Below are 15,085 nucleotides of genomic sequence, written 5' to 3'. Positions count from 1 at the left end.
GCTGAAACCAAAAGAGGAAGGTTATAGAGATAAAATATGATTGAACGTAAAACAAAAAAATGCAAAAATCATGCATTAAAAAGATAATTTCGCTTTTCAAATAAAGTAAATTAGTTCTTTGAGATGGCGTACATTTTTTGCTGCAAAGAGATCGAGGGGGTCACCGTATAATTTGAAGAAGCCAAAAAAACTCCTAATACCATCAAGCTTATGACATCTAAAAATTAGATGCTCAACAAACTCGCTAATATTACAAACTTCATAAAGGTCACATGGTATAGCGCGAATCATTTTTAAATATACTATATCATGAGTAAGTGAGCACTCATGAATCTATGAAGAATTTTGATTTCCCAGGAATTAAAGGAAGCCTCTGATAAGGGTTTAAATTGAAATGTGGAATTTATTTTATAGAAAAGGCGATTGGATTTAACACTCGCAATCTCTTTAAGTTCATCATTTAGTTGTTAAAAGATATGGTTAGGAATTGCCCGTATTGCTTCATTGGGAGCATATTTAATGGATGAAATTGTCCCATCAACTTTAGCGCTTTTTACGTGAAAGTCAGATTTTTCATAAAAAAAAGCCTTAGTGACCAAGTATCTAAGCAAGATGACAATCAGCCACTTGAGATTCATGCAACATCCTGTGTATATCAAACATATATCGATTATCTGCATCTTTTTTATTTATTAGAAGCAGAGCTGACGTACTATCAGAAAAAAATATTTTGATATGATAACATCAATAATGGCCACCCTAATAGCATGTCTGAGGGGAAGCAATTCAATAAAAGTAGAGGAAAATTTCTCCGCAACTTTGACATTATGTACTATTTTAGACACATACTTCACTACCGAGAAACTAGATACATTATGTTCAAAGGAGCGGAACAAGTGGCATATATATCATAGCCGTTGTTGTCATAAAGAAGGTTTTCTTGCCATAAAATCTCCATACAAGAGCGATTAACATTTTGCTTCGAGGAAGAGATCGATTCAAGAATGTTCATGAAGACTCTACATTTATTAGTAACAATATCCCAGGGGGGATTGAATTTATCTTGTCAGAAATATGACACAGTTTTTGATAATAAAATGTGTGTCTGCAAGAAACAGCATCGCTAAGAGATATGACTTTCTAAGAGAAGAAAGGATTCATTACCTTGACGTTAATTAACTCCTCAGCGGTACAAAAAAGAGTTCTTTCGGAAACGGGCCATTCACCACAAATGACATTGAGAATACAAAATCTTAACATTCTATTTTGAAATTTCTTTGTACGTTTCTCAGTATATTTTGAGAAATTACAAGATGTGGAACACAGTCACAGTCATATTTAGCGAGATTAACACAATGAAACAGTTTTTCTTCAAATTCCTGAACAAGATTCAGAGAGATCATCGGACGAACACATTCTTTAATCGCAGAAATTAATCTGTCATATTCCGAAGAACTCAGATTGTTGTTCGAAATCACTGGTCGCTGAGATCTTGTTACAAGCGGATGCACTTTTCAATACAGGTTGTCAAGAAGGTTCGAGAGAAGAAAACTGAAAAATAAACAAAAAAATTTGTTCTATAACTTATGCAAGTGAACACTTGAAACAACATGACATTTAGCAAATGGCAGTAGACAAATTTTTTCTGGCGTACTTTTCTGTGTTAGTGAAAAAGTAAAAGCCTATAGTTAGAAAAAAAAAGTTAAAAAAGAAGAGAACTTCTTGAAAATAAGCTAAAATAAACAAGTAAGAACATTATAATCGGGCAAGGTCGACCATTAAATATCTTACACGACATTGTGTGACGCAATTGTTATTTTTATTCTAGAACACAAAAATGATATCTTGTTTCTATAAAAGGCACATTTTTATTGTGCGCATTTATGGGGAAGCGACCCAAAACGCAACCTAATATAGTACAAGTTTAATCTTTACATAGGGCAGGACTCAAATATAGGCGTAGATGGTCCAAAATTTTGTGAGTCAATTTTGATTATATTAAAAGGTAACTGCTCTACGAAGTAGCAACTCTCACGAAAATTCTTATTGCGGTCGGATACAAAAAATAGATCGAGGTGATCCAAATTTGCTACAGTTAATTTTTTTTAATGTCAAGTTACTATCATGATATAATTTTCGTCATGAAGCCTTGACAATTATACCTTTTTGTACAGTTTTCGTTATATGAGATGGGGTTCAAAAATTGTTCCAGCCTGTCCAAAGTTTTCATACCTCTTTGGAATGCCGAAATACTACTACTTAGTCAATTTTGCCGAGAACTTTTGTAAATTGTAATTTTTTTCCATATAACGGATTTTCAGAATAGGACGTTATATGGACGATGTCGTCGAAAAAGTGGATCGATCCGAACCATTTCCAATAGCGTTCCTCCTTGGGCCAAAACACGTCACTTTACCAAATTTATCTCAAAAATTGCGACCTGTTAGCAAGGGTAGCGCCAAAATATTGTTCAGCTCTGCTCTAAAATATTAAAAAGGCTATCTTTTCATTTTGGAAACTGTATTAATTAATGGAACAAAATCAAAATCAACTTAAACAAGTAAAAGATTATTTAAAATTCCAATTTTCGTTCATTCTGTTCAATAAATTTAGCTCTTAAACTACTTTCCAATTTGCGCAAAAATTCTTCGAATACGAGAACTCCCTTAAACATACCGGTTTTTTTATAGTCTTTGATATGATCCTTTTCATCTTGTTCGTCGTACTGTTTTGACTTCTCATCAAAAACATTGATCTCACGAAGTAGTTGCGTTATCGTTGGTACTGTGGACGGATTCAATTTAGCCACAGCACTCGGATTGAAAGGTATTGATACTCTTCCACTTGACGGATGAATACAAAAGGGGGACTTTAGGAGATGGTTAAAGCCTTTCGTTACATTTATATCTAATCTCGGGTACAAACAGGCAAATTGGATTTCCTCAACAATATTTTTAAGACGCCGCGACCACACACTACTGCTCGAATTGCAGCGCATCGATTTTGCATAACGCTTAAAATTGTCCCACACATCAACGGAATGATGACCCTCTTTCAAATTGTTCAACAAAAACTGTTCACTTTCTTTACGCGCATTTTCATCGCTTATGAAGAGGCACAACTTAGTTATACCTTTACGTCCAAGAAAAATATCCTGATCATGGAGTATGATTTCTTCAAATAGAGGTTCTATAATCTTAAAAGCTCTCTTCACGCTGCGAGCCATTTTGTCACCTATATTGGCACGGGGAACCATTATGCCATCTGTCATAATATGGGAAACTAGCTGAAAGTATTCAGCAACCGCACTTCGCGCCGCGGTATCCAGATGGCGTGCTTGATAATCACAAACCCAACAATGAATGCCGCGGCGTCCAGAAAATACCCACAAAATATGTTCATAATTAAAGTCGTCACGTAATCCCACATCCAGAATACGACAAGCAATTACCATAAATTTCCAACATTTCTGGCACACATTCGTGCCGCCACAACAAGTGCGTACGTCATCGTAGTCTGTCATATCAATATCAAAGACCAGTTCTCTTTGTACCGGTGTCATAGTAGCAGCAGTTATTCGATTTTTGGGTCTTGTGCTCATAACAGCACCTATATCAATTTTGTAAGGGTTCTTGGAACAAATTTCCTTCTCGAGCTCAATTTGCGTTTCAAAGCACAAGAAACGTATATAAATGTCATCGTGCAGAGTGAAGGAGATTTCCCGGTTGGTAAATATCTTCTCTTCAACTAAAACAAAAAAAATAAACATTTATAAGTAAAGAGTTCACGTCCAATAACTTTAGACCAACTCACATAGACTGTACGAGAGCCAACGATAGAATGGTTTATGTGGAAATAAACGTTTGTAGTAAACAGGTAACATGAAAGGTAACAATGTGGAATCATACAAAGTTTCATCTTTTTTCTCATGCATCACCTCCTTCTGATGATTGTCCATATGATCCTTTTCCATTTTGAACTTAAAATAAAGATTTCCAAATTTTATTATAGATAAAATTGCGTTTTTTTTTTTTTAACGTAAAATTAATAAAATATTCAAACACATATTAATGCTGTTTTTAATAAATTGTTTATTTTAAGGGTAAAGAAATTTTAACTTATAAGAAAGTTGAATGGATTCTTAAAGTAAACTAAAAAAAATAAATATGTTACTTGTGGAGGAACCCTTTCATTCGAAATTCAATACCACCAAATATAACTAAAATATTTTGAGATTTTTCTCAACATACTTTGCCTGCACGTTGATGCAGACACTTTATTCAGATAGTCAAGGTCAGAAATAGGGTTATGTAATTTAATGCTGTCGCGTCTTTTAATACAGGCGTCGTTTGTGCACTTATTTAATTAAAGAAAAGTCCTCAATATTTGTTTGAAAAAACATGTTAATAGCATTTTTCGTCAAACGATCTCACGCTACGGTGAGACGTATATCCTGCATTTTGTGATGCTGCCAGATATCGTCGGAGGGTTTGGCCGGAGTCATGCCATACAATGTTACCGAGGCTATATGATTGTTTGGCATTACTTCAAATATTATATCCTGATAACCGTAGCAAAACGTCGAACCAAATGGATTGGCTGTGTTAGTAGAACTGGCTCGATGTAGAACTACTGGTCTCTCTGAAGGAACCATGGCAGCACTTATTTCATTCCATTTCGAATATGCATTAATTGTTATAGGACTATCGGGAGAATCACCATAGGAAGCCCTTGACCCACCATCAAGTGAACGTTCAGGCTGTAACTGGAACTGAAACTCGCATCTATGGTACATGTTGAAATTGAAATGACCGGGATAGTTGGTATGCAATATAAATTTTTTACATGTCTGAGTACGGGCGTCGAAAAGTACGTCGATGCCCAATGTGAAATAGTTGAAAAAAATGTCACTGCGTTTACTTTGAGCTTGACGGTTAACGCTAGACGAATGTATCTTCATCTTGTCTTCGCTTTTAAAAAAAATACGATTTGGAGCTCCTAATTGAGTAGTAACATCTTGACAACTATCTCCAAACAAGATTTCCTTGGTGAAGCATTGTTTTCGAGGTTCCAAAGAGCGACCTGAACCTTCAGTAAACAATTTTAGTTTAAGCCCTTTAGTGCACCCAAGTACGGAACGTAAAACTGTTGCTGAATCTAAATACAGCTGCCGATGATAGCACGACAGAGGCAGCGGAGGGGTTTTATTTTCTGCTACGTTGCTGCCCGCGTAGAGTGACATTTTAGAAACAACAGGCGATGCACCGCTTAGAAATACCAAGGATCCCAAACCATGGGCATAACTGGCGTGTAATTTACTGTCTACAGGAAAGTAGAAACTTAAACCTCGAAAGTGCAAAGCAAAAAGTTGCTTAGCAGCATCGTACACTCCTGGATGGGTAGCACCAAAAGAATGCTCAATTTGCTCTATTGAAGGCAGTACTTCAGGAGAATTGAAATAAACTCCGCCGTACTTTAGTTTCACCAATTTCATGTTGAAAACTTCAATGATCTTTAAGCGTTGTACCACAGGATCAAATATCAAACGTAAACCATCTTGTGGCAGGTTAATAATAATATCCACTCCTAATGGATTAGTATCCGAATAAAGGACTTGAACACCTTTAATGATGCCGACCTGCGATTGTATGATGGCAATTGCTTGAGAAAAGTGCATACCCAATACAAATTCCCAAACATCGCAACCAAGTGATATCTCGGGCACTATTTCCAGATCAAGCATGTTGTATAATCTATAATGGCAAACATGTGATGAATATTCACAATTCCTTATTATCTTCAAGATCTACCTTTTTATAAGTTGGCAGACACTGGCAGTGATTTGAAAGTTCTTTTTTTTTTGTTTTTTTTTTTTTTTAACTAACTAACCAAGGTTACAGCTCTTCTCGTAGAATATTTATTCTGATTATATTGTTCTTTGTTTTGACCCCTCCTTGATAACAAAACAAAAAACGCAATTATTATCAATGCACTTTTTAAAATTTGAATATTTTTTCTAATTTACTGTGTTCCGCTTACCTTTAACAAAATCTTTTGAAATAACTCTACTTTAGATTGTTAATTTAAATTATTTATTTTAATATTTACGAAAGCAATTTATTTCGTCGTATCTTTTACTGCGTTCATGTTTTTTTTATTTACCGTACGATATATGTTTCATTAATGAAGTAATCAGCTGAGGTGATACAAATGTTTAAACTTGGCTGTATTTTTTGCTAATTAAAAAATCATATATGGCAGTATATCTTCCCAAATCTCGTACTTGACAACATTCATAAAAGCAATGAATCAAGGGAATAACTAAAGATCACGTCCATAAAGTAAAATTAAAGTTTCGGCTCATAAACTTATATATTTTACAATATATATGTGTCTATACTGGACGCAAACGCTTTTAAGACAAGCCAAAGTTAAAATCTTTTCTCGTTTATAAATGTTTTACGAATCTACTTTTCAAGTTGTTAACCTACACGGTTATACTAAATCTCGATTAATTTAACAAATTTTGAAAAATGATCTCCTTCCAGAATGGTTTATTCACGAGCAATATTATGCATTTCATTTCGAAGGTTTAAGGTGCGTATTCAGTTCGGCACATAATACTAATTATTCACCTAAGATTCTGATCGATTGACAAGAGCACAAAATCGTTCATTTTGATCTTTAACAGTACGCCCTTACAAATATTAATTTACTTAATAAAAAATTGAGCTTGATTGTAAAATTTGCTCTATTTCTTAAAAAGTGTATTTCTACATATTTAAAACAAAAATTGCTTAATATTGAAAATTGAACGTTTTCTTCACACTTTCCACATACAAAGTGAATTGCAAATGTACAGAAAATGCAACAAGCGTTTCATTCCGTTCGCGCCTTTTTCACGCAAAAACATAAAACCTCCCAATATTACCTTTTATTGATCTTCAAGTAGGCGAATATTATTTCTTAAAATAGAGAAATTGTTTTATACATTTATATTAATATGTCTTTTACTTTCTTCACTTAATTATATTTATATTTATTATTTGTAAAACTTGCTCATATCACTTTACAACACAAAAACCAATTTCTTTTTATCGATCAGCAAAGAACAGAGGAAAAAGGAAAACCAGAATATCACAGTTGCCACCTTATAATTCATAAGAGAGCAAAATTTCAATTTGCCAATCATAACATCCTGAAACGATCGCACGATTCATTCTTATCACATTTAACACAACAGAATTTTGAATCAGTGCAAATGTTGGCTGCTAAACAGTAATAACAATAGACGTGCTGACAACCCATATAATGAGGTAAAGTAGGTCGTTCGTCGCAATAAGCGCAAGTTGTTGTAGGTAACACCTTAGGCTTTATATCTCCTACGAAGTTTGATCTAATAGAATCGGTTTTCTGTCGTCGCTTAAATAGAACATTCATCTGACGTTGTAACTTACGAAAATTTATGAGAGGCAACAGCAATCCCAAAATTTCCTGCAATAGGGAATAGTTTAAAAATAAATTCAAATTATTCACAGAAACAAATCACCATAAAGCCGCCCCATAGTAATTCACGAGTTAAATATTTATACCCGATTTCTCTACGTTGGTTGTGTCTCAAACTGATGTAATCCAAGCCCAATAAGAAATCAACTAGAGTGGGTTTTCGTCCAGTTTTCAGAAAACGGAAAAAATTAAATATCGACAAAGTCAAAACAGTGCTTTCTCCCCACTCAATTACATTACGTAACCAATTAAAATTGGCGCCCAATCGTCGTTCTTCAATGCTTTTTATATAACTGGGTAAAATGGTCAAACAAAAGTGTAAAGCCAGTTTAGACAGAGTCAAGCGCTCAGGATCGTAAGACAAAACTAAAAGTTGCTGACCAAATGTTGAAGAACATTTTCCAATCGAACCGATCCAAATAGCAGTTTGCACAATAAGGTCCAATTCCGGTTGAATTTTGGAAGATAAATTTGGCTGGAAGTGTAATGGCTTTATAAGAATTGCGTACTAAGATAATGTTCTCAAGTACTCACGAAAACCGCTTGCAAATTTTCCAAGATGTTTTCTCTAATCAAACGGGTTATATCAGTATTTAGGGCGATAACATCAATCTGTAAAATAACTTGTTAAGACTACAAGAATTGGGGGTTATTCAGCGCAAAAATACCTGATTCACTCGAGGTACATATTGATTTTTAATAGCTACCATCTTGTAGTTGTGTTTGCGTACCTATTTACTGTTTTGAATCTGTATTGTCATGTGTAGAAATTTCGTTGCCAGATTGTTTATAGCTGCAGGTATCATTGACAAATGTTATGTACGCAATATCTGATATTACGATCTCGTGATATGTGCTATTAGTAGGCAATCGCAAAAGGAAAAACAGGTAGAAAAAAAAAAAGCAAAGCTCATTTGTAGGGTAATCATGCTTTTGAAAATTAACTTTCATTGGCGGCCAAGCTAGATCTATTGTTTCACAAAATAACACAATTGTTAACTTCGTCAATTTAAAAAATGCACTACATAATTATTTTCTTACATTCCTTTTTTTATAAGTTTCTTTGTTATACAGTTTCTTTCATTTTACATAAATTTGACCTTTTTTCCATTTTTCAAAAGCTATATAAAATATGTAAGTTGATTAATTTATTTTTTCTTTTTTTGAATTTATTTGCTAAATGTTTGTCCGCTACTTCAGGAATAGTGGTTTTTTTGTTTGTTTATCAAAGAAGAGAACCAGCTGCTTCTTTACAGATTTGGACAATAAAAATTTTCTTTTTCCTCCTGTTTTTTCTTTTACACGTGAATGATAGCATCGATAGTTTTACGAATTTGCAAACCAAAACGAACGAAAGTTAATTTTCAGAAACATTTTTACACTTCAATCGATGTAGTGTGAAGCCTGGTACTAGCTTCGCTATTAACTTTGTTTAAATAATAATTATGGCCATCCTTCTGGTATCAATTATTTTTCTTGACCCGACCCAATTTAGTTAAGGAGGTAGAACAAGCTATACTTAGCGTCAAACGAGAAGTATTAAATTGCTAAGCACAATACTGCATTTGTATATTGCATCACCCATGAACTGCTAACGAAATATTTTTTTGTGAGCCTTGTGTAAAATTTTAACTTCGTCCGCATTTGCATTCAAAATTACGTGGAAACACAGAAGGAAGGAGAGAGCGAAGTATGTATTTGTGGAAACAAAAGAGCATCATAAGTTTAATACTTTAAAATTTAAAGTCGACATTTAGATTTTTAATTAAAAAAAAAAGAAGATATACGGTCACCTACTTAGGCTACTATCCGTATGCATAAAAATAAATACAATATGAATATATGGATGTGACTTATGAATAAAAATTAAATTACAATTGCAAGTTCTAGAATAAAAAAGTGCAAGAGAGACAATGCGGTTACGAAATACAAATTACAAGTTGGCTCTCCAGCCCCAAAGAAGTTCAAAAAAAGTTGAAAGGGCAATGATTGCAGAGAATGCCACAAGGTAGCAGCATTAAATGAATGGAAGTTTTTCATAGCCCTAACGAATATTTCAACGTATCGTTATTTATTGTGGACGAGTTATGACTATCCGCCTTTTCTGAGCGGCCTTACTTTTGCTCCTTTTTTTCACAACTCCATTTATGATTTTCATGAATTAAGAAGCTTGTGTTAGTGCAAAACTGATATTGAAGGATTTTATTATTCTTCTGTTTCGGAACACGTTATTTGATAACAACAAGTGACTCAAACCTGGACAAGCACAACACAAGCACTAAATTTACGACCGCTGATCAAAAAAAATTCCTAAATAACTAACTAATTCAGTGTTAAGTAGTGCAACTAATACAATTTTGGAAATTAAAAGTTAGAAGTAAGTGCTCTTTCATAGTAAATCAGCTAAAAACTGCACTTAACCCTGCAAAAACTCTTTTCCAGTTGAGTGCAGCGCTGCATTTAACTATAAGCAGCATTCAGTTAAGTGCTATGTGCAGCACAGTTGCTAAGTGCAGCGCTGCCACTAGGGTGTAGAACAGTTACTAAGTGCAGCGCTGCAGCTAGGGTGTAGAAAAGTCGCTAAGTGCGGTGCTGCATTCAGGTAAGTGCAGCATAGCCGCCACGTGCAGGACAGTCGCTAGATGCAGCGCTGCAGCTGGGGTGTAGAACAGTTGCTAAGTGCAGCACTGCAGCTAGGGTGTAGAACAGTCACTAATTGCAGCTAGGGTGTAGAAATGCAAGGAAAGTTTCATCCGAAACGCATTATTAAAATGGAAAAATATACGTAAGTTGAGGGGCAGGCAGTTATACCGTCGTGCATCTTGGACTACAAAGAACTGCTCAAAGCGGCTGCGTCTAATTCTAGGGATAATAATTTGCGGATTCCTGGGAGATCGAGTAAAGAAAAATAAGGAAAATAACTGGAGTGATTGATCTTATTTAATAACCTTAAAAAAAAACAGTAGGTTACGATGTAAGGTAAACTACCTGAAAATACAGTTAAGGAATAGCTTGACATATTCAGAGTTGTGGGCACTTCTAAGTAAACAAAATTTTGTTGTCAAATATTTAGTCGAAATTTTGGAAATATTTACATATCACAATACACAATATTGGATACCATTTAAATTTGAAAAAATAAAATTTCTGAGTACGAACATTTTATTAAAGCATAATCGAACCTAACTAAATGGCTGATGAAGAAAATTTGTTAAAAGAATTAGAGAAACTACAGATCAAATCTGCACCTCATTTTATATCATCAAAGGATGTACCAGTAGGAATGAGTCCATTTTCGGATAGTAATAACGTGAAGACATCTGCTCTTCGACAGCCGGTTTTGAATGGATGCGAGTTTCGCATGCGAAAGAGTGTTTTAGATAGATTAAAAGCGACTAAAGGAGTGCAAGTTCCAAAAAAGTCGATTGCAACGCCAGCAGGATATCGCCGAACTATTTTACCTAAACGAGTACTTAAAGCTTTTCATTCTCAAGGATTGGTGGGTCGACGGTATTTCTCGAGTAATTCATCTAATGTGTCCTTTGAACATCATAATTCACACCATAATGGTGTTTCAAAATCTGGCATATCGGATTTCCACGAACTAATCACGGAATGCTGCAATGTATCGGGAGATAACGACGCTAACCAAAAAAAATTAGATAATCGCATTTTAAAGAATTTTACTACTGTGCCACCATTTGCAAAAATAAATATGTTGCCACTTAATAGATCATCTGTTCGAATATATACTCGATCACGTCCTAAGCAAGTCTGTTGTCGAATTTCGAGCACAACCAATTTATTAAGAGAGCGTATGCACAGTGGTACCAATCTGCCATTGCCCAAAAGCACTGCATCGGATCCAAACAACTTGACAAATGTTAGTCATGGCAATTCATGTCCTCAACAGGCTGGCAGTACCGCCACTTCTATCTGCGATGATACGACTGTAAATGAGTTGGCGAGCTATTTTGATACTTTTGTTCATATCTCATAGAAAATGTCACCAATGGCGGAAATGATGTACAGTTAAAGTTGTCTCGTTCGTTAAGAGTATACATAAATTCAAGCAAAGGATATCCAGAAAACAAAATTCATTTTATTGTACACACAACTTTCCAGTTCTTATACTTATATATTATATATATATATATATATATATATATATATATATATATATATATATATATATAATTTGTATGTAAGTGCTTGTTTTTCCTTATAAAACTATTTTGTACATTTTTTGAAAATTTTCATTATTCATATCAATTATTTTGTTAAAACTATTTTCTGGTAATAAAACAATACAATGTTGATTTGGAACTGAAACTGCAGATTTTGATTCCAAAAAACTTTTTTACTGTTACGAGTACGTGTGCTTATATAATTAAAATAAAAATGCTAACAACAGTTATTCGTACAATCTTACCTTTAGCTGTTTAATAACGAACATTTTTGGGGCCATACATAGCCCTAAGCTCATTTGCAATATCACAGACGGCGGATAAGATACCGAATCAAATCAAAGCAGCATGAACGACAATAAACAAAGAAGTGTCTACCTTAACAGCAACTATGCTTAAATTTTGCCCAGGTATCAATAATAATAATGGTAACTATTTCATCAACTCCAATAACTAAACACCGATTTAACTGCGTTTTATACATCATAAATAGTCCCATTTGTGTCTAGCATTTCAGCAACAACAGCAAATACACTATAATCACGCTTGTTTTTCTTATTTATTTGGATGAGGAATTGAAATGTCTTTAGTGATTTAGTTATAGATAGTAACCATAGACCAGTAACTGTATCTTCACCAACTGAATACTTCTCTCGCATGCTCGTTCGTAACTCTCCCCTATGCCCCCTATAGTTCACAAGATAACAGAAACGTATTACAAATGATAGAAATTGATTATTTAGGAAATTGTTTAAAAATATTGTTCAAATTTGCTTTCCAGTGGAATTTGTCTCGTATACGATCACGAAACAGATATTTCTTATTTGTTAGTCCAGCTGTGTACTCAAACTGATAAGTACTTTCCTTCGTGGTTGTATGCGTTATAGAGACAAAGCGTCATTTTATCTGATATCTGACTTATTTGCGCCTTAAGATGAGTAGTCGTGAAAATGAATATATGAATAGTCCGTAAAAATGATATATTTTGTATAGTCCGTGAAAATGAAGTGCCTGAAGTGAACTAAATCTATATACATATATATAAATGTATCCTCAAAAAATAATTTAGGTGTTCTAAATATGCAAATACTTAAAACTTCTATAAAATGCATTCATACAACTTTATTAGTACTTCTTTATATTGAATTAAGTTTTTCCTTTTATACCTACCACTAACACCCAAAACGAAGCTTCAAAGATCCTATAAAATATATATATTCTTGGTCAACGTGAAACTCTGAATTGATGTCATGTTTGTCCGTGTGTGTGTAGTGTCTGTTGTTGGCACTCTTCTGGGCGCAAAAATGAAGATATCATCTTCAAAGTTGGTACGCACGCAGTTTGATATTGGCATGCAGTTTGGTATTGAAAATAGGTCAAATTGATGAGAGCAGAAGACCGGAGTAGAGCATACACTGAACGCAATTTCGTTTTTCTTAAAAATTTACGGATTTTTGCACGTTTCTCAGAAATTATAAAAGTTAGAGGGCTGATATTTTGAACCTTTACTTTACAAAATAGTATACTCTTCACACGCGAAAATGGAAAAAATCGCCAGAAACAGAATGTTTACAACTATTTTATACGTTCCTCAAATGAAGATATACTACCTGCCTAAAAATGGGTTAATTCTAAAGTGAATATGGTAGACATCTCGATTACTTTTTTCTTAATAATACCAGTATCAAATTAAAGATCTAAGAGAGTATAATACGAAAAGCATAGTGGTGGGTATGCGATCGTTCAACCCATATAATTCGGTATTTGCGTAGAATTTGCCATAATTAAAATTCATCATTCATTCAATCTGCATAAAGGCCTTCAAAATAAGATATATTAAAATTGCATAGATGATCTTCATTTCGTTATGATTATATAAAGACTGGGATATTTGACCTTGATGTGAAAATGGTATTGAAACATTGACATGATTCAGAGGATAAACAATTACAAATTTGAAACTGATCAAGAATTTATGTACTTTATGGGGTTTTTGAAGCTTGCTTCCGTACCTTATAAAAGTATATAAAAAAAAAACTAAAATTTTGACACACCATAACATTGGATAGGCGTGATGTATTTTCTCTATTTATACACAGGTGCTACACGATCGTCCATAGAATATACGTATAATGCCTGCAATACTTTATGAGTAATGAGTAAAAAGCAATTTTTTATTCCTTTATTCCTGTGGGCGTGTCCTTCGATCAATTTAAGTAATTTTCAATATCAATCCGCGTGCATGAATTTTCAATGTTTCTGCCAAATTGGAAGTTAATTGCTTGATTGTGGCGAGCAGGAGAATGTTTGTAGCAGACATTGCACAGACGGACAAACGGGCATGTTTAAATCAATTCAGAATTTGATGCTGATCAAGAGTATATATGTACCTTGTGGGATCGATCTGGGCGTTGTAAATGTTTTGACAAAATAAGTATACCCCTCATCCTTCAATGATGGGTATAAAAATGAACTATATGATCTTGCGTACGTACTTTTTTTATTATACCGAAAGCAACGCGACCGTAACTGTTAATATGAATTATTATCGCGTTATGTTCGTCAACTATTTTTCGAAAATATTTGGAACCAGAAATTAGAGTGAAAAGTCTTCAACTTGCTGTTATAACAATCAAATTATTGAAGACGAAATTTCGTAAGGGGCAGATTAAGTGAAGAAAAAAAGTCCCCTAAAAACATTAATTTAATTTCCATTTTGTATATCTGCCACCGAAACGTGAGGTTATACTGATTTTGTCATAATATTTGCAACATCCAAAAGAAAGGCTTGTTTTAGAGATAAAATAAAGGCTATATACATGCTTGATCAACGTGAAATTCTGAATTGATTAGGCCATGTCTGTCCGTTTGTGTGGTGTTTGTCGTTGACACTCTCCTGTACGCAAAAACGATGATGTCGGCTTCAAATTTGACAGACACATTGAAAGTTTCGTATGCTGGTTGGCATTGAAACCGAGGCAAATTGGTCAGAGCACATGCACAGAGCTCAGAGCGTAAACACAACGCAACTTCGTTTCTCTAGGCAAAAATTTTAGGTGTTTTTGCTTATTACTCACGAATTATCGAAGACAGAAGGATGAAATTTTCTACATTTACTTTACCGAAAACGTTACAGAGTGACCTAAGAGCTTTTAAACCTCGAGTGGAAGCAAGGAAGCAGTACACCGATGATTTAAAAGTGGAAAATAGCAACACTGGGCTTGATATATGCGGCCCGGGCTTTCAAAAGGCAACAGTGCCTTCAAAAATCGAATGATCTACACTATCACGATAATGTGCGCCTAATATGGATGGCTGACCATTCGGATACTGAGAGTATTGAAAGGGCGGAATATCTAGTTGACAGGAAACCCCGATGGATCATGGCAGGT

At 34.3% G+C, this 15,085-nt stretch overlaps 4 protein-coding genes and 1 pseudogene across 5 annotated transcripts in view; 2 read left to right on the top strand and 3 right to left on the bottom strand.

Annotated features, from left to right (window-relative positions):
* Positions 1-2,252: 2,252 nt before the first annotated feature.
* LOC119631350 (DNA primase small subunit) lies at positions 2,253-7,018 on the bottom strand. Of its 2 annotated transcripts, none has more exons than XM_038023478.1 (3): positions 6,932-7,018; positions 3,814-3,979; positions 2,253-3,747 (listed from the first exon to the last, which is right to left on the bottom strand). In XM_038023478.1, exons 2-3 carry the CDS (start codon positions 3,971-3,973, stop codon positions 2,573-2,575), a joined length of 1,335 nt encoding a protein of 444 aa, XP_037879406.1. In that variant the 5' UTR covers positions 3,974-3,979; positions 6,932-7,018; the 3' UTR covers positions 2,253-2,572. The 2 variants fall into 2 exon arrangements, with proteins under 2 accessions (XP_037879406.1, XP_037879408.1); XM_038023480.1 differs by lacking the exon at positions 6,932-7,018 and adding an exon at positions 6,040-6,108.
* LOC119631351 (UPF0183 protein CG7083) lies at positions 4,096-6,128 on the bottom strand. The gene is made up of 3 exons (XM_038023481.1): positions 6,040-6,128; positions 5,811-5,953; positions 4,096-5,753 (listed from the first exon to the last, which is right to left on the bottom strand). Exon 3 carries the CDS (start codon positions 5,741-5,743, stop codon positions 4,430-4,432), a length of 1,314 nt encoding a protein of 437 aa, XP_037879409.1. The 5' UTR covers positions 5,744-5,753; positions 5,811-5,953; positions 6,040-6,128; the 3' UTR covers positions 4,096-4,429.
* Positions 6,535-15,085, top strand: part of LOC119631352 (ganglioside-induced differentiation-associated protein 1) — an 11,598-nt gene continuing 3,047 nt past the window's right edge. Inside the window, exon 1 of the mRNA XM_038023483.1 lies at positions 6,535-6,597. Coding sequence (XP_037879411.1) covers positions 6,550-6,597 — 48 coding nt within the window. The 5' untranslated portion in view covers positions 6,535-6,549. The remainder of the gene's footprint in view (positions 6,598-15,085) is intronic.
* On the bottom strand, positions 7,130-8,257 carry LOC119631353 (peroxisome biogenesis factor 2). Its single transcript, XM_038023485.1, has 4 exons — positions 8,175-8,257; positions 8,041-8,118; positions 7,550-7,981; positions 7,130-7,494 (listed from the first exon to the last, which is right to left on the bottom strand). Exons 1-4 carry the CDS (start codon positions 8,214-8,216, stop codon positions 7,189-7,191), a joined length of 858 nt encoding a protein of 285 aa, XP_037879413.1. The 5' UTR covers positions 8,217-8,257; the 3' UTR covers positions 7,130-7,188.
* LOC119632023 lies at positions 9,798-11,542 on the top strand (annotated as a pseudogene).

Source organism: Glossina fuscipes, unplaced genomic scaffold, assembly GCF_014805625.2.
Source record: "Glossina fuscipes isolate IAEA_lab_2018 unplaced genomic scaffold, Yale_Gfus_2 1, whole genome shotgun sequence".
Classification (NCBI taxonomy): Eukaryota; Metazoa; Arthropoda; class Insecta; order Diptera; family Glossinidae; genus Glossina; species Glossina fuscipes.
The sequence above is the reverse complement of the archived record's forward strand: the minus strand, read 5'-3'. Positions and strand labels throughout refer to the sequence as shown.

Coding starts and splice junctions, on each gene's coding strand:
- LOC119631350 (XM_038023478.1), bottom strand. CDS start 3,973: ATGGAAAAGGATCATATGGACAATCATCAGAAGGAGGTGATGCATGAG. Junction 3,748..3,813: donor TTGGCTCTCGTACAGTCTAT/GTGAGTTGGTCT, acceptor TTTTTGTTTTAG/TTGAAGAGAAGATATTTACC.
- LOC119631351 (XM_038023481.1), bottom strand. CDS start 5,743: ATGCTTGATCTGGAAATAGTGCCCGAGATATCACTTGGTTGCGATGTT.
- LOC119631353 (XM_038023485.1), bottom strand. CDS start 8,216: ATGGTAGCTATTAAAAATCAATATGTACCTCGAGTGAATCAG. Junction 8,119..8,174: donor ATGTACCTCGAGTGAATCAG/GTATTTTTGCGC, acceptor GTTATTTTACAG/ATTGATGTTATCGCCCTAAA. Junction 7,982..8,040: donor AAAATTTGCAAGCGGTTTTC/GTGAGTACTTGA, acceptor TTACACTTCCAG/CCAAATTTATCTTCCAAAAT.